General features: G+C 40.1%; 1 protein-coding gene across 7 annotated transcripts in view; it reads left to right on the forward strand.

Moving 5' to 3' along the window:
* The window catches only part of CFAP54 (cilia and flagella associated protein 54), a 372,444-nt gene that overhangs the window by 116,580 nt on the left and 239,613 nt on the right, over positions 1-16,251 (forward strand). For all 7 annotated transcript variants that reach the window (XR_016216950.1, XR_016216951.1, XM_008256922.5 and 4 more), the window contains 4 exons: positions 9,354-9,482; positions 11,463-11,577; positions 15,057-15,146; positions 15,806-15,932. Coding sequence is in view for 5 of the 7 variants with exons in the window: in XM_008256922.5 (XP_008255144.5) it covers positions 9,354-9,482; positions 11,463-11,577; positions 15,057-15,146; positions 15,806-15,932 (461 nt within the window). In the remaining 2 variants the exon portion in view is untranslated. The remainder of the gene's footprint in view (positions 1-9,353; positions 9,483-11,462; positions 11,578-15,056; positions 15,147-15,805; positions 15,933-16,251) is intronic.

The following is a 16,251-nucleotide window of genomic DNA, read 5'->3' on the forward strand; positions in this document are numbered from 1 at the left end:
GGACCTGGCCTCATGACTTTATCCAATCCTCATTACCTCGAGAAGGCTGTACCTCCAAATAACATCAACCTACGAATTTGGAGATTAAAATTCCAACACATGAACTTTAGGGAACACATGTAAAATATAGCAATGGCTATCAACTACATTGCCTTGTCTAAATGGCGTAGGCTATTCACATAGTACAAGGGATTCCCAACCTGTTGATTTGAGAGTTCTTGTAGGAGGTCTATTTATCCATAGTTATACCTAGCAATGTTTGTAAATGGAATCAGTATATTTCTATATGTGTTTTTGCTTTTTCTGCAAATATGTATGAAAACAATTGAAGCAGCTAACTGAACATATTTTAGTTTATATTTGAGAAGAATTATTAGAAAAATATTTTGTGGATCAAGGCTTTCCGGAAGACTGTTTTACTCAATTTAAGGTAAAAAAGGGAAAAGAATTCTGAGTAGATAGCAGCTTCAGTACACATCTCTGACTTCTTGCAAATTCCTATTTCAGAGTGTTATAGTGGACTGTGCAGTCCAGTTGATAAAGCCTGGAATGATATCTTAGGCCAATGTACCTGAAGAAAGGGCCATATATGGGACCTCATTCATCTTAGAAACCATAAAGAACCAAGAGATCAGAAGCGCAGAAGTAGACTCAGTGATCCTTATTGCATGACTCAAAGGTCAATGTTGTGTGTTTCCTCAAAGGGTTTAGTTGACACAATCCAGTGAATCTCATAATGGAGGGCTGCATCTGTTTGCTGTGTCATGTAGTTCTCACCAGACTCTTTTGCCTTGGCCAGGAGTCTGGAAGGCTACTGCATACCTGATTTGATCCATCTCTTGAGTTAGGATATAAGCTTGCTTTCATGAAGGTCTGGTAATGGAGAGGTTTCTCCCCTTTACCATTGTGAAGAAGTCATTATTTGTTGACTGTTCATAGCTTGACTTCAAAAGCGGATACTATTCCTTCTGCCACTCACCAGATCACCATTGTTGGAGAGACCTCTCTGATCAGGCCTGTGTTGATTCTGGGGGAACATAAGTCACTAGCAGGAAGTAAAAATAACTCGTTGAAGGGGATTCAATACCCTAAGGGAGAGAGAGTGAGTCAACTACCAAAATAGTTGCATTATTTCCTCTTACTGTGTTGGAAAACCCCAGAGATGAGTTGGAAAAGAAAAGAAAAAAGACAAAACTTTCAAGGACATTCAGTCTGATGATCCCAAAACCAACTAACCCAACAGACAATTAAAGCAAAACCAGAAAACAGAAATCCTCCTGTAACTGAAAAAATTTGATTTTTAAGTGAAAAAATCAAACAAATTAATATTATGTTTATGGCATTTCTTGAGTCAAATATAGAATTTCAAGAAAAAGCTCACAGTACAGAGCAGAATCACCCAGAAATGGTAAATAAATTCAGAAGGCAGATCCAGAAGTTGTAACATGAAAATAAAATGAGTCTGGGTGGTAGAAAAAGAAACGAAAGAAGTAATATGCTCCCTGAGTCCCAGGGAGGGTTAAGGAAGAATGCATGTGGAGATAGATGTTGGTGAAATTCCTGAAGTCAAAGGATGAGGACAAATCATAAAGTTTTGCAATTCAAGAACAGGTAATTTGCAATGGAAAGAGAATTTGTATCAAACTTTTTATCAGCAACACTAGAAGTTAAAATGCTGGAACAACACTTGTAGAATCTTGAGGGAGAAAGACTGTGTTTCAAAAATTAATAATCCAGGGAAGATATAATTCATTTGTCAGGGCAAAATAAACATTTTCAAAAAGTGCAGGCATTTACATAGTATTCTGCCCTTGTACTTATCTAAGGAAAACACTTGAGGAAATACTCCATCAAATGACAATTGATTCAGAACAAAAATCCCAAGATAGGGAAAGACAAAAAGGAGAGGAATAATGGGAGCAATGAATCTTGGAATATGCGTATTATTAAAATTAGATAGATAATAACAATGACGTGACTAGGCATTTCTAATATAAATGCTAAATAGAAATTCTTGAAAGAGAGAAGTCATCCTTGAAAGAAAAACTTATTACTAACCTAAAAGTAAAGATTCTGTTTTGTTTCAGGTGGGAGAGAGATTGTAGATGTATGGTGTTAGGTTTTAAAATATGTAAAGTGAGTTCAAAAAGTTCATGGAAAACCAAAGAAATAAAAAATGTATGTTGTATAAATAAAATATATAATTATATATAATAATTATATAATATCATATATATAAATGACTCGGGAATATGTAACCATGAACAGGTCTTTAAAGGATAGTAGAATTTTGAAATTGATGGGAAGAAAAAATGACAAGGAGGAATGAGAGAGGAAACAAGAAAACAGGAAAAAATGAGGAAAAATGGCTGATTCAGCAAAAGTAAGCAGAAGGAAAAAAAGATCTTATTTAAGATGGAAAGAACACAGTTAAGTATATTAATCACTTCACTGTGTGTGAGTGAACTCAGAAAACAGATGCCCTATGTGACTAAAAAGTCACCTCAAAAGGTTCAAAAGTATATTATGTCAAGGAACACTCCTAAAACAAAGTAACAACAGTTGAACAATAAATGGATAGACAATGACGCTTGGGAAATGCAAATAAAAATAAAGGAAGAATGTCAATTTTCATATTAAGAAAAAGTACAATTCAGGGCCCAAAACATGAATCGGGGTAGAGAAGCATTGTGTGGTGTTCTTCAGATCCATTCCCTCAGCTCACCTCCTCTGCTTCAGGGTGCTGTCTGCTCAGCTGCTGGCCTTAGGACAGTCTCGTTGTCAAGCATTAAAGATCAGGTCTGAATGGAAATAAAACTTAAATTTCTTACAACAGCAAATTTAAAGGAACAAAACAATAAGATTGTGTGAAAAATACTGCACTGGCATTTGGCAGCACTTAGCAGCCTTTCCTAGTAAGAGCTCTGGTAAGTCAGGAATGGAACTAAGCTACCGAATAGTGATAAGCATCACAATTTTGCAGCAGATATTTTATTAAATGCCAGGTTTCTGAAGCCATTTCATTAAAAAATTAGGCACAGGAAAGAGATGCTGACTCTTAACAATGAAACTCAATATTTTTAGAGGTTCTTTCTGAAGCCATACTTAAGGATGGTAAGTAATTTTATAGTTCCAGAAAATAGTAATATATCTGTAATTGTAGAGGTCTCATAACTCCAAGAAAATTTAGTAAAAAATTGTTATAACTATAAATATAATATATAAGGTAATTATGTGTAAGCCACAAACTAACAGGGTATTATTATTATTTTTTTTTTTGACAGGCAGAGTGGACAGTGAGAGAGAGACAGAGAGAAAGGTCTTCCTTTTGCCGTTGGTTCACCCTCCAATGGCTGCCGCGGCTGGCGCACCGCGCTGATCCGATCGATGGCAGGAGCCAGGTGCTTCTCCTGGTCTCCCATGGGGTGCAGGGCCCAAGCACTTGGGCCATCCTCCACTGCACTCCCGGGCCATAGCAGAGAGCTGGCCTGGAAGAGGGGCAACCGGGACAGAATCCGGCGCCCTGACCGGGACTAGAACCTGGTGTGCCGGCGCCACGAGGTGGAGGGTTAGCCTAGTGAGCCGCAGTGCCGGCCTCTAACAGGGTTTTTTTAATACTAGCAGTAGTCAGGAAAGGGGAGGGTAAAACATGCTACCTGTAATCCACAATATCTTAAACTTAACAAAATGTTAAAGAACCTAAATTAAAAAACCTATGAAATCTTAGTGAAGGTCACCAAATAACATCTGAGACCATGGCAGTCATATCACATTCCTGAATAGGAAGACTCACTGTCATAGAAATGTAAATCCACCCTAAAATAATATTTAGGTCTAGTGTGGTTCTAATCAGAATTCTGGTAGAGAGTCTCTGGAATGGATTAGAATAATTTAAAAATTCTCATAGATGTGAATATTTACCATGAAGCCACTTTAATAAAAAAATGAGGAGAGTAATGGGCAAATAGTTCTGTGGAATAGAATAGAGAGTCCAGGAAGAGCCCTTGGCACACTTAGTCCAAGGGCCAATTCTGTTTCTAAAACAAGACAAGCAGAGAGCTTGATTGATTCAAAGGTGTTCTGTTATTCCTAACCCCTCCCCAACTTTGGGAACCTTTCTGTTGCTATTAGCTCTATTAATCTTCCCATGTGCAACAGTTCAAAGCAGGAGTCTCACACAATCTAACACATCGTTTTCCCTTTCCAGTGCTACAGTCATAACACATTAATTAGTTAGTTCCATGCTAGGCCCAAAGCTTATCTACTTTTCTGTAGAATATGTTCATTTGCTTATCTTTCTGTAGATTCTTCTTTCAGTGAATATTTCCAGGGAAGGGGTGTCTTTCTCAAATTAGGGGAGGCCAGGTTACCTTCTTCTTCCAGGACACCAGAGATAGCTACTCACTTTAACCAACTACTGAGTTTAAATAAATAACAGGGGCTATTGCATTCTTTCTTTCTTTCTTTTTCTTATTTGCATATATTTCATGAATACGACTTCAGGAACATAACAATTCTTCCCACTGTACCCGCACTCCCACCTCTCCTCCTCTTTCTTCTCCTGTTCCCAGTCTTGTTTATTATTAAGGTCTATTTTCATTAAACTTTATACACAGAGATTAACTCTATTCTAGGTAAAGAATTCAGCACTTGGTATGAGGGAGGAAAATAAAAAGAAAAAAATCAAACCAAAACTAAAACAAAAGCCACTGAAAGCAAAAAACATAAAAAAAAAGAGAACTAAAGCTGTTCCTCAACACTCTAGATAAGGGCTGTTCAAAGCCGTTGCATCTCGATGGTAATTTTGCCTTTTTTTTTTTTTTTTGAAACTTAATTATCTTTAAAGAAGAACCAAAGAATGGTACATCTTTTGTGAGCACTTAGGCGTAACTATAATTTATGTGACATGAGAATATCCTCCTTTTAATACACTAGAATGACATAATTCCTTGAGAACAAGTTTTACTATTAAGTCTCATAATACAGCTCTTTGAGGACAGAGGTCCTGCATGGAAAGTTAGTGCATAGTGACTATTGTTGCTTATTTAACAATTAACACTCTTATGTGTGATGTCAGTGATCACCCAAGGCTCTTGACATAAGCTGCCTAGACAATGGAAGCTTTTTGGATCCATAAACTCCTTCAGTGTTTCAACAAGGCCATAGGAAAAGTAGAAGCTCTCTCCTCCCTTCAGAGGAAAGTACATCCTTCTCTGATGACCAGTTCTTTCCACTGGGGTCTCACTCACAGAGGTCGTTCATGTAGATCATTTTTTTTTTTTTTTTTTTTTTTTTTGCCACAGTGTCTGGGCTTTTCAGCCAAACCAGAATGCTTTAAGGGTTGATTCTGAGTTCAGAGTGATTGTCATTCTATGAGTTTGCTCCCCATGTTAGAGCATTCACTACTTTTTAATTCTATTATTATTACCAAACACTTATCCTATTTATATGATGCTTTTAACACTTGATCCTATCTATATGATCATTTTAACAATCATATCCATATGATCTCTATAACACTTAGAATGTTATTTTTACCACCAGCTTAAGGAGATTTGGGCTCCCATGGCATGTTTTTAAGCTGTACCCTTAGAAGTAGGTACATAGGAATATATGCGTAACTATACTGCTTTACAGTTACAAACTTCATACATTTCACAATTACAACTTTGGGATCACAGTGATTCTTCCCCCAGTGCCTGCCCTCCCACCCACACTCCTGCCTGCCTTCTTATTTCCTCTCTTATTCTGACTCTTATTTTTAACTTCCAGAACAAAGGCACTCTGTTCCAAGGCAACTTGTTACTTGAAATTTGCTAATGGCAACTTCTCCTAAAAACCAACCAACCAACCAAAAAAAAAAAAAAAGTTCTGTTTTTCCATGTATTTCCAAAATACGTGAATATTAACGGGGAGGAGTGAGGAGAGTAAAACAGGGCATAGAAGAGGAGGAATGAAAAATAGAGGAGGATTGCTGAGGCACTATAATATCCCAACACATGAGGAAGGGTTTAGGCTGGAGCAGGAGGGAGGAATGGTCTTGGTTACAGGAGAATATATAGGTAGGTTTGTGAATGGGACATTCACAAATGCATTCACTCCTACATTTCATCTGCGGAGAGGAAGCAAGGTCACTTGCTGGCGGTGAGAAGGTAGAGATTGAGTAGGTTTCAGAGATTTAGAGAAGTGGGAGGTTTGGGAGAAACACTATAAAAGATGGGGAAATGGAGCCGATGTGTAATAGATGGGGTTTATAACCAGCTATGGAAGGGGTTCACCCACAACCTCCTATAGCTGTTTGTGGACCTCCTCTAGTACCCTGCAACATTGGGACTGGCTCTGTCCATTTCTTGACTTGCTGGTCATGATCCTGTTCCCTTCTGCTCTAACTTGAGGAATCATTGAAATTCAAGTTCTGTCACTGTAGAAATGATCACAAATGTGTTCTGAGCATTTTAAAAAGGAATATGTTAATGTCAGGAGTTTGATGTTTGAACTAGTTTTGTACCAAATTGATAAGCTGAGAATTGTCTTTCTTTTTTTTTTCAATTTTATTTAATAAATATAAATTTCCAAAGTACAACTTTTGGATTATAGCGGCTTTTCTCCCAGTAACCTCCCTCCCACCCACAACCATTCCATCCTCCCACTCCCTCTCCCATCCCATTCTTCATCAAGATTCATTTTCAATTATCTTTATATACAAAGATCAACTTAGTATATACTAAGTAAAGATTTCAACAGACTGCACCCACACAGAAGCACAAAGTATAGAGTAGTTTGAGTAGTAGTTTTACCATTAATTCGCATAGTACAACACATTAAGGACAGAGATCCTACATGGGGAGTAGGTGCACAGTGACTCCTGTTGTTGATTTAATAATTGACACTCTTAGTTGTGAAGTCAGTAATCACCCAAGACTCTTGTCATGAGCTGCCAAGGCTATGGAAGCCTTTTGAGTTCACCAACTCCAATCTTATTTAGATAAGGCCATAGTCAAAGTGGAAGTTCTCTCCTCCCTTCAGAGAAAGGGATCTCACTCACAGAGATCTTTCATTTAGGTCATTTTTTTTTTTTCCAGAGTGTCTTGGCTTTACATGCCTGCCATACTCTCATGGGCTCTTCAGCCAGATCTGAATGACTTAAGGGCTGATTCTTAGGCCAGGGTGCTGTTTAGGACATCTGCCATTCTATGAGTCTGCTGCGCATCCCACTTCTCATGTTGGATCATTCTTTCCTTTTTAGAGAATTGTCTTTCTAAAAGCTTCCTGCAGCCTGGCCTCAAGTCCCAGAATACTGGAGCAAATGAGCAAACATTTGCTTGTTTCTGTTTTCTAATAACAAAATTTGCTCCCTGTAAAGTAAATTCTACAAAGAAATTGGGCTGTTTTGCTGGCCATTTGAAACAATTTGTGACCTAAGCTTTTCAAAATCTAACTCTGTACTACTTTTTTAAGTTAAAAAATGTTCATTTATTTGAGAGAGAGAAGCAGAGGAAGTGATGGGGAGGACACCCCTATCTGCTGGTTCACTCCCTAAATGCCCCCAATAGGGTAGGGCTGAGTCAGGCTAAAGCTGGAGCTAAGAACTCCATTGGCATCTCCCACATGGATGGAAGAGACCCAAGTACTTGAGTTGGTGCCTGTTGCCCCTCAGGGTCAGCATTAGCAGGAAGTTGAAAAGAGTAGCAAAACTGGGACTCTAACATAGGCCCTCCAGTACGAGATGTGGATGTCCCAAGCGGTGTCATAACTGCCAGGTCAAACACTTGTCCCCACCCCACTATTTTCCTGCTTACATTATGTTCTATAGTCAGCATTGGCCCAGCACCATTGTCCTGGAGCTACAGGAATATTTCCAGTTCTCAGCATTAGGTAGGTCTCACAAGGTCTGAGCAGACACTCCCTACTTTCCAGCCACTTCATATATCCCATTCCTGTATAGGAAGGGACAGTTTTACCTAAATACTAATTTACTCAACAGAATAAAAGAATGGTCCTCAAAAAGTTCATGAAAAATATTTAGTATAAAAAAAAGTTCATGTTTTCATGTCTTTTTTCTATGAGCTTTTTGAAGTGCCCTTATATCATGAATCCATACCAACATTTCTACTCCTAATCACCCTATGGGGATCGTGAGGGAGATGTCCGCCTCCTTTGTTCCTCCACAACCGCAGAGTGCGTACACATCAGGTTGCTGGCAGGGAGCTTTCCTGGGGCTGATGCTAGAACCAAGATTTAATGACAAGGGGAAGCTATATAATAAGGTAGGAAAAACTGTTCTGGGAAATGACCTAGCCATGCAAAGGCTAGAAACACAATGATGAGTGTCAGAGTATACTTGGCTTAATATTTTGTAAGATTAATGTACAAGAAGATAAGTGCAAGATTACTCTAGAGAGGTAGCTAAGCACCAGACTGGAGCTGGCCAAAGAGTACCAGATACTGAAAGGGGATAGGAATGAGAGCAGTGGAATGGACCCTTTCCTCCATATGATTACGATGAGTGCTGCCCCTGGGGTTCACAGAGAATCTGCCAAGGAAAGCATATATCTAGTATCTAGTCCAGTTCTCTCCCAGAATGTCCTATAAATCACTGACTGATCTAAATGCTCTCCAAGACATTGTGATATCAGTAATTGTGCCATTTTTGAAAGGCACTCAAGATAGGAGTTGATGGTGATGGGAACTCTAAGACTAACTTTGTTTCAATATGGATTTTTTGAATGGGAATGTCTTCCAAATAGTTAACTTCCTGTGCCAAAAGACATATGGCTATCTGGGTCAGAGATATGAGGAATACATTACTGTTTCTTATGATTTATTAAATCTTTGTTTAAAATAGTGGAATACATATGTATTTTAAAGATTTGTTCATTTGAAAGGCAGAGTGACAGAGAGGGAGGGTGAAACAAAGAGATATTCATTCACTGGTTCACTCCTCAAATGGCTACAACAGCCAGGGCTGGGCCAGACTGAAGCCAGGAGCCTGGAACTCTATCTGGGTCTCCCACGTGGATAGCAGAGGTCTCAGTACTTGGGTCGTCTTCTGCTGCTTTTCCAGGCACGTGAGCAGGCAGCTAGATTGGAAGTGGAACAGCTGGGAATAGAACCAGTGCTCAGATAAGGGATGCTGGTGCTGCAGGTGGGGCAGCTGAATGTGCTATGCCTCAGCGCTGGCCCCAGTGTACTTTGAATTCTAGAGAAATATCTGGAGGCAAACTTCCAGTTGCCTTAACAAAAACAGCGGTGTTCTTAGGCCTTAAACTTTTGAATTTCTGGAAGATGGTGCAGTACACTTAAGAACAGCAAAAATGACCAATAGAAATAATTAATAAATATTTTTAAATTAGATTCTCCGCTCATGGAAGGAATATGATCTGGCAGTGACGATTATAAATTATGGAAAAAAGATGTTGGATATCACATCAGAGTGCAAATCTCTATTTGGTAATAGTGAGCAAGACGAAACACCAGAGGAGGTAATTGTTTTTGTTTCTCATTAATTTTTTTTTTTAAATTTGATGGAGATACAGAAAGAGAGCGTGAGAGCCTGTGAGAGAGAGCGAGAGAGCTCTCACTTGCTGGTTCACTCTTCAAATCCCTGCCACTGCTGAGTCTGTGTTGGAGCTGAAGCCAGGAGCCAGGAATTCAGTCTAGCTCTCCAGTGTGAATGTTAGGAACCCAGTCACTTGAGGCATCATTGCTGCCTTCCATTGTCTGCATTAGCAGGAAGCTGGAGTCAGGAGCCCAAGTCCTCCGACACAGGATGCAAGAGCCTTAACCGGTGTCTTGAACACTAGGCTGAATGCCTATCCATTTCTCATTTTTAAACACATATTTAGTTGGGTCTTTTAGGTGTTGCAAGTTGATCAGTTTTTAATTTGTCACATTTACATAGAAGAAAGGTAATGTGGTAAAGAAGGCTGCTTTTTTTGAATTATGATCAAGAACATGAACAGCGATCTGTGCTAGCATACTGAATAGACTTTATCACCCATACTGAGCGTCAGTTAGGGGATGACTGAGAACTTACACCCCAGACGAGACACTGGGGTATAAGCCCTCTAAAGTCGCTTCTGAATCTAAGACTTTATTGTTCTGAGTGAGTTATCGAATGCAGTAAATGCATGTCAGACCTTTTCACCTTATGCTCCAAGTACATTTCTGAAACTCATGGTGACCCTTAAATCCTCTTCTTCATGAAACTGGTAATTTTTGAGACTAAGTTTCAGTACCTGCCCCCCAAGTGTGGTTTATACAAGAGCTTATGCTTTATGGCATTTTCTCGAAACTCTGCAGTTAGATGTTTTTGTGGATCCATTTCTGAAACGTCACTTAGTGTATCTGTTTCTGAGGTAGCATGGGAATTACCTGAAGCCCCTTCGGTGGCTTGGGTGAGAAAAGACTCTCACCATCAACCTTGTTTCAGATAGAGTAGCCCTACTTGTATCTCTAGTCTATGTTGTTTCCAAGTAAGTGTGTGTGTGTGTGTGTGTGTGTGTGTTTCCAAAAATGTTTCAAAATCATCTCTGCTCTACTGGATGGCTTTTTTTTTTTTTTTAATCAATAATACATTTTGAGGAGAGGGAGCCGGCTTTGTCTGGAGGGAGTTTTGATTAAGGTGGAGGCACTGAGTTTATTTTTTTTCACCAGGTGTTTACTTTCAGAGTCTATCAGCCGGGTCTTGAGTCAGGACGCTGTCTCCTCCTTCACATGGTTGTGGTGTAGGGTCTTCCGCCTCTTTCCTTGGAACCTCTGGCTTAGCTATAGGCTGTGATACTCCCTTCTGACTAAAGCTGTAGGACCTGTTAATGTATAGGAGTCAGCAATCATTAGATTCTCTCAAGGTCCCCTTAAGCTTAAAAGGGTTTTGGAATCTTGGTTTTGGAGAACAGGAGACATTGACAGATCCGTTCCCAAGCTCTGTGTGAGCAGACATTACAGGGAGCCAGAGGCAAACAGCCTAATTCTTAATCCACTCATGACAACTGCAGTTGTGTGTTATTGAAAGGCAGAGAGGCAAAGGCCATTAGCTTTGTTGTAAGGAAGCCCCTCCTGAGAAAAATAGAAGAAAAACTAAAACAATGAAAGCATCCATTTCTGAGGGCAGTCTGGGCACTGTGGTTTTGAAGATTTGGAAAGTCACGTCCCCAGCTGCTTTCAGGAGGGTCCAAGTATTGGAGGGGTGGTTTGTGGGAAGAAGGTACAGGGAGGAGGAAGAGAGAGGGCAAAGAAACATTCAGTCAGGCACCGCAAAGCACACAGTGCTGAGTCTGGTATTTAGCCGGAAAGCAATAATTGTTATTATCAGTTATTAATTTGTATTGTTCAGTCGTTTAGATCATAGGTTTGTCTACTGGGTATCAAAGTATGAAGACACAGTTCAAAGAGAGGTATTTGAAAATGGCAATTGTCATAACATGTTCAAGTACCTTCTGACAGTTAACTACTGTTCCTAGATTTCCACTAAGAAGTTTTTAAAGACTAGGAGGCCACAGCAGATATTGTTACCTGAAAAAATAAATGAGCAGCTGGCCTTGTTGGAGACACACCTACTAAAGATGACAAAGCAATGTAAGCTTTTTATTTTTTGTGTACTTCTGTTTAAAATGAGAAAATATTTTGTTAAACGGATTAAAAGGGGATTAGTATTTGGTCGACCCTTTAAGGTATACACAGGGCTTTTACACCATGTCATTAATCCTAACAATATCCAGTTAATAAGGGATTGCTACTGCCTTATTTTACAGACGTGGCTTATAAAGATTAAGTATTTATTTAGGATTACATAGCTGGTTTGGACTCGAGCCTACTGATTCTAAAGTAGGGTTTCTCAACCTTGACACTGTTGTCATATGGGGCCAGATCGTTCTTTGTTGTGGGAGCTAATGTTGAGCTGCGTTCCTTATGTCTCCCATAGAAGCATAGCACACCCCTGGTTGTGATAACCAACTGGAGGGCAAATGTTGCCAAATGTGTGGGGAGATACCACCAGGGGTGTTAATATGTAAGTGATTTGGATCCTGGCCTGCTAGACTAGAAAGTAGAGTAAAAGATTGGTTTTAATTGTCCTATAGGAATTTCATTGTGGGCCAAATTTTTAATGTAACAATTATTATTTCGGAGTGTGAAGTTTGGAGTGATGGCTACAATGATTAGTTTCCTCATATTTTTAGGTAAACATGTGCTTCAAATTTTCTAGCAGCATATGAGTACTCAGATTTCTCTCAAGTATGAGGCTCCATTTTAGGCTCCATGGTCTTTTGGGAACTGGACAGTACTTACGGCATCCATGGCTCTTAATGTGTGCCTCAGTTACATTTTGGTGGTCATGCTGTTTCAGGGTACCCTGACTTGGGTCTCCTCTTTCTCTATGTTCCATGCACATTTCAAGCTGCATTTGTGAATTGGACCTAATGTCCTGTTATTCCCATAATCAGTAAACCCAGTTTTGGTAAAGCTATAATCATGTTACTTATAAAACGTATAATTCCGGCCGGCGCCGCGGCTCAATAGGCTAATCCTCCACCTAGCCGCACCGGCACACCGGGTTCTAGTCCCGGTCGGGGCGCCAGATTCTGTCCCGGTTGCCCCTCTTCCAGGCCAGCTCTCTGCTGTGGCCGGGGAAGGCATTGGAGGATAGCCCAAGTGCTTGGGCCCTGCACCCAATGGGAGACCAGGATAAGCACCTGGCTCCTGCCTTCGGATCACCGTGGTGTACCGGCCACAGCGCGCCGGCCATGGCGGCCATTGGAGGGTGAACCAACGGCAAAAGGAAGACCTTTCTCTCTGTCTCTCTCTCTCACTATCCACTCTGCCTGTCAAAAAAAAAAAAAAAAAAAGTATAATTCCTTAAAATGTAAAATGTGCTAGAAATTTGAATTACTTATTTTCATAATATCAATAAAACATTTTATGAAGAATCATAATGTAATATTAATAGCTAAATAGTAAAATCAATAACAATAAAGATAGTTTGGTACAGCTTTTTTTTTAAGAGTGCTTTTACTTAATAAATATAAATTTCTTAGGTACAGCTTTTGGAATGTAGCCATTCCTCCCCCTATAACCACCCTCCCACCTCTACACCTGTCCTACCTTCTACGCCCTCTCCCATCCCATTCTTCATCAAGATTCATTTTTAATTATCTTTATATACAGAAGATCAACTCTATACTAGTAAAGATTTCAATAGCTTGCACCCACCCAGACACACAAAGTATATAGTACTGTTTGAAGACCAGTTTTACCGTTAATTCTCATAGTACAACTCATTAAGGAAAGAGGTCCTACATGTGGAGCAAGTGTACAGTGACTCCTGTTGTTGATTTAACAATTGACACTCTTATTTATGATGCCAATGATCACCTGAGGCTCTTGTCATGAGCTACCAAGGCTATGGAAGCCTTTTGAGTCCACAAACTCCGACACTATTTAGACAAGGCCAAAATCAAAGTGGATGCTCTCTCCTCCCATCAGAGAAAGGTACCACCTTCTTTGATGGCGCCTTCTTTCCACTGGGATCTCAATCACAGAGATCTTTCATGTGGGTCATTTTTTTGCCACAGTGTCTTGGCTTTCCATGTCTGAAATGTTCTCTTTGGCTTTTTAGCCAGATCTGAATGCCTTAGGGCCAATTCTAAAGAGTGTACAGCATTTTTGTGTCTGGCACTGTTTTAAGTATTTTATAGACATTAAAACATACAACCCATATACAACAAGCATATTTGGGATTCTACTATAATCCCAATCTTAAAGAAAAAGAAACAGAGACACAAAGGTCCTAAGTAACTTTCCAAAACTTTTTTTTTTTTTAAGATTTATTTTATTTATTTTAGGCTGGCGCTGCGGCTCACTAGGGTAATCCTCCGCCTGCGGTGCTGGCACCCTGGGTTCTAGTCCCGGTTGGGGCGTCGGATTGTGTCCCGGTTGCTCCTCTTCCAGTCCAGCTCTCTGCTGTGGCCAGGGAGTGCAGTGGAGGATGGCCCAAGTGCCTGGGCCCTGCACCCACATGGGAGACCAGGAGGAAGCACCTGGCTCCTGGCTTCGGATCGGCATAGTACGCTGGCCATAGCAGCCATTTGGGGAGTGAACCAACGGCAAAAGGAAGTCCTTTCTCTCTGTCTCTCTCTCTCTCTCACTGTCTAACTCTGCCTGTCAAAAAAAAATTTATTTTATTTATTTTGAAAAACAGAGTTACAGAGAGAGGTAGAGGCAGAGAGAGAGAGAGAGAGGTCTTCTATCTGCTTGTTTGCTTCCCAAATGGCCACAACAACCAGAGCTGAGCTGAGCTGAAGCCAGGAGCCTGGAGCATCTTCCAGGTCTCCCACACAGGTCCAGGGACTTGGGCCATCTTCCACTGCTTTCCCAGGCTATAGCGGACAGCTGGATCAGAAGTGGAGCAGCTGGGACTTGAACCAGCATCCATATGAGATGCCGACACTGCAGGCCAGGGCTTTAACGTACTACGCCACAGTGCCGGCCCCCCAAAACTTTCTAACAGGAAAGTGTCAGGGTTAGAATTTTAACAGACAATCTGGTGTCATGGTTGTGCTATACTTTACCATCTTTTAAAAGATAATTTTGTTAAAATGGAGTTGACATAACTGGTAGGTTTCTAGGTCTGCAGTTTGCTAATAAATAACAGTTGTTGAATTACAGACAATGATGCCTTTGAAGCTCCGTTTGGTGACAGACAGCTTTTATGCGAAAAATTGGAAGGAAACGATTGTGATTATTGTTTTCTTCTTAATCTCTAAACTGTAATGATGTAACTAATGTTTCCTTTTTTTCAGAGTTACTGATTCTGAAAGGCAGAGTTAGGGGGGAGAGAGAGAGTCTTCCATCCACTAATTCACTCTCCAAATGGCCGCAATGGCCAGGCTTGGGTAGGCTGAAGCCAGGAGCCAGGAGTTTATATCTGATGTTTCAAGGCACATAATTCAGAAAGAAACATTGAGTAGTTTCCCATTTTCCATTCCTTCCAAGAAATGTTTGTTTTTGGCCGCCCACGGTAAGCAGAACCTGCAGCTCACGCACTTTTCACCTCCTAGACGCCGCTGCGGAGCTGTCGGGAGCAGAAGACCCTGTCTTTCTCTACCCGGTGGTTCTGAACTGGTCAGTCAAAGGTGCCGTGAGGGAAGGTAGGCGACCTCAGCCTGTCCGTGGTCATCACTCTGCGCTCCCTGGACAACAGCTTCTCCTCTGGGGTGTTTCTGTGCTCTACTTCGAGATTTCACTGGTTCTAGGCAGAATGTTTGGGTTATTAAACCATTCTTAATAATGCAGAATCATGATGATTAGGTAATAAAAGACACATGAATAGGAAACTGATTTAAAGCCTGGAAAGTGAGAGCCTTGATAGTGGTTTATTTTGGTAGTGAATGATGTGATTATGAAAATTACAAAAACTTTGAAAATTATATTAGTGATTTGCTAAGAAGAAATAGAAGAGATAGCAACATTCTTGCTTAGCTCAGAGTGAAATATAATAAAAATTAGGATAACTAATTATGATAATCAGTAATTCTCCCCTGCCACTCCCAGTTAGTCATATGTTAGAAGCAGCTTTAATGAAATCTTTCTCAACACTGAAATATTTGGAAAATAAAATAAATAGAGACTGTAAAGAATTACTTGGTCTTAGAGAAAGAACATTTACTCATAGATCTTTTTAAAAGTGTAAAATCTAAAAAGCAGATTAAAAAACTTGTTTATTTGACAAAATTACTATTACCTCTAGTAATCTTTCAGTTCCAGTAAATGTATTGGTAACTATATATGAACTTCCTTTTTCTCACAGTTATGAAATTTAAACAGAGACCTAGATTCTTGGAATTCTTTACACAAGTTATGCTAAAATGCATGAATGAAGAAAAATTTCACCTTGTGGTAGAGATAACAATTCCTGTCCATGAATTTTTGAAAAGGTACTTGTATTATCAGTTTAACGTGTGTTAACAGTTATTAGAAAGTAACATGTTATTTTAAGATACATAAAGAGTGTGGAGTAAATGCAGTTAAGACAACCACCTGGGGGCAGGTATTGGCCTAGTGGTTAAGATACAGGTTAAGACATCTGCATCCCGCACAGGTGTGCCTGGTTGATGCCTGGCTCCTACTTCTGACTCCAGCTTCCTGTTACTGCACATGGTGGGAGGCAGTGGCGATGGCTCAAGTAATTGGGTTTCTACCACCCACGTGGGAGAACTAGATTGAATTTCTGGCTTCAGGTTTCAGCCTGGCCCA

The sequence above is a fragment of the Oryctolagus cuniculus genome, chromosome 11 (assembly GCF_051225735.1).
Source record: "Oryctolagus cuniculus isolate XC-2025 breed Fujian yellow rabbit chromosome 11, ASM5122573v1, whole genome shotgun sequence".
NCBI lineage: Eukaryota > Metazoa > Chordata > Mammalia > Lagomorpha > Leporidae > Oryctolagus > Oryctolagus cuniculus.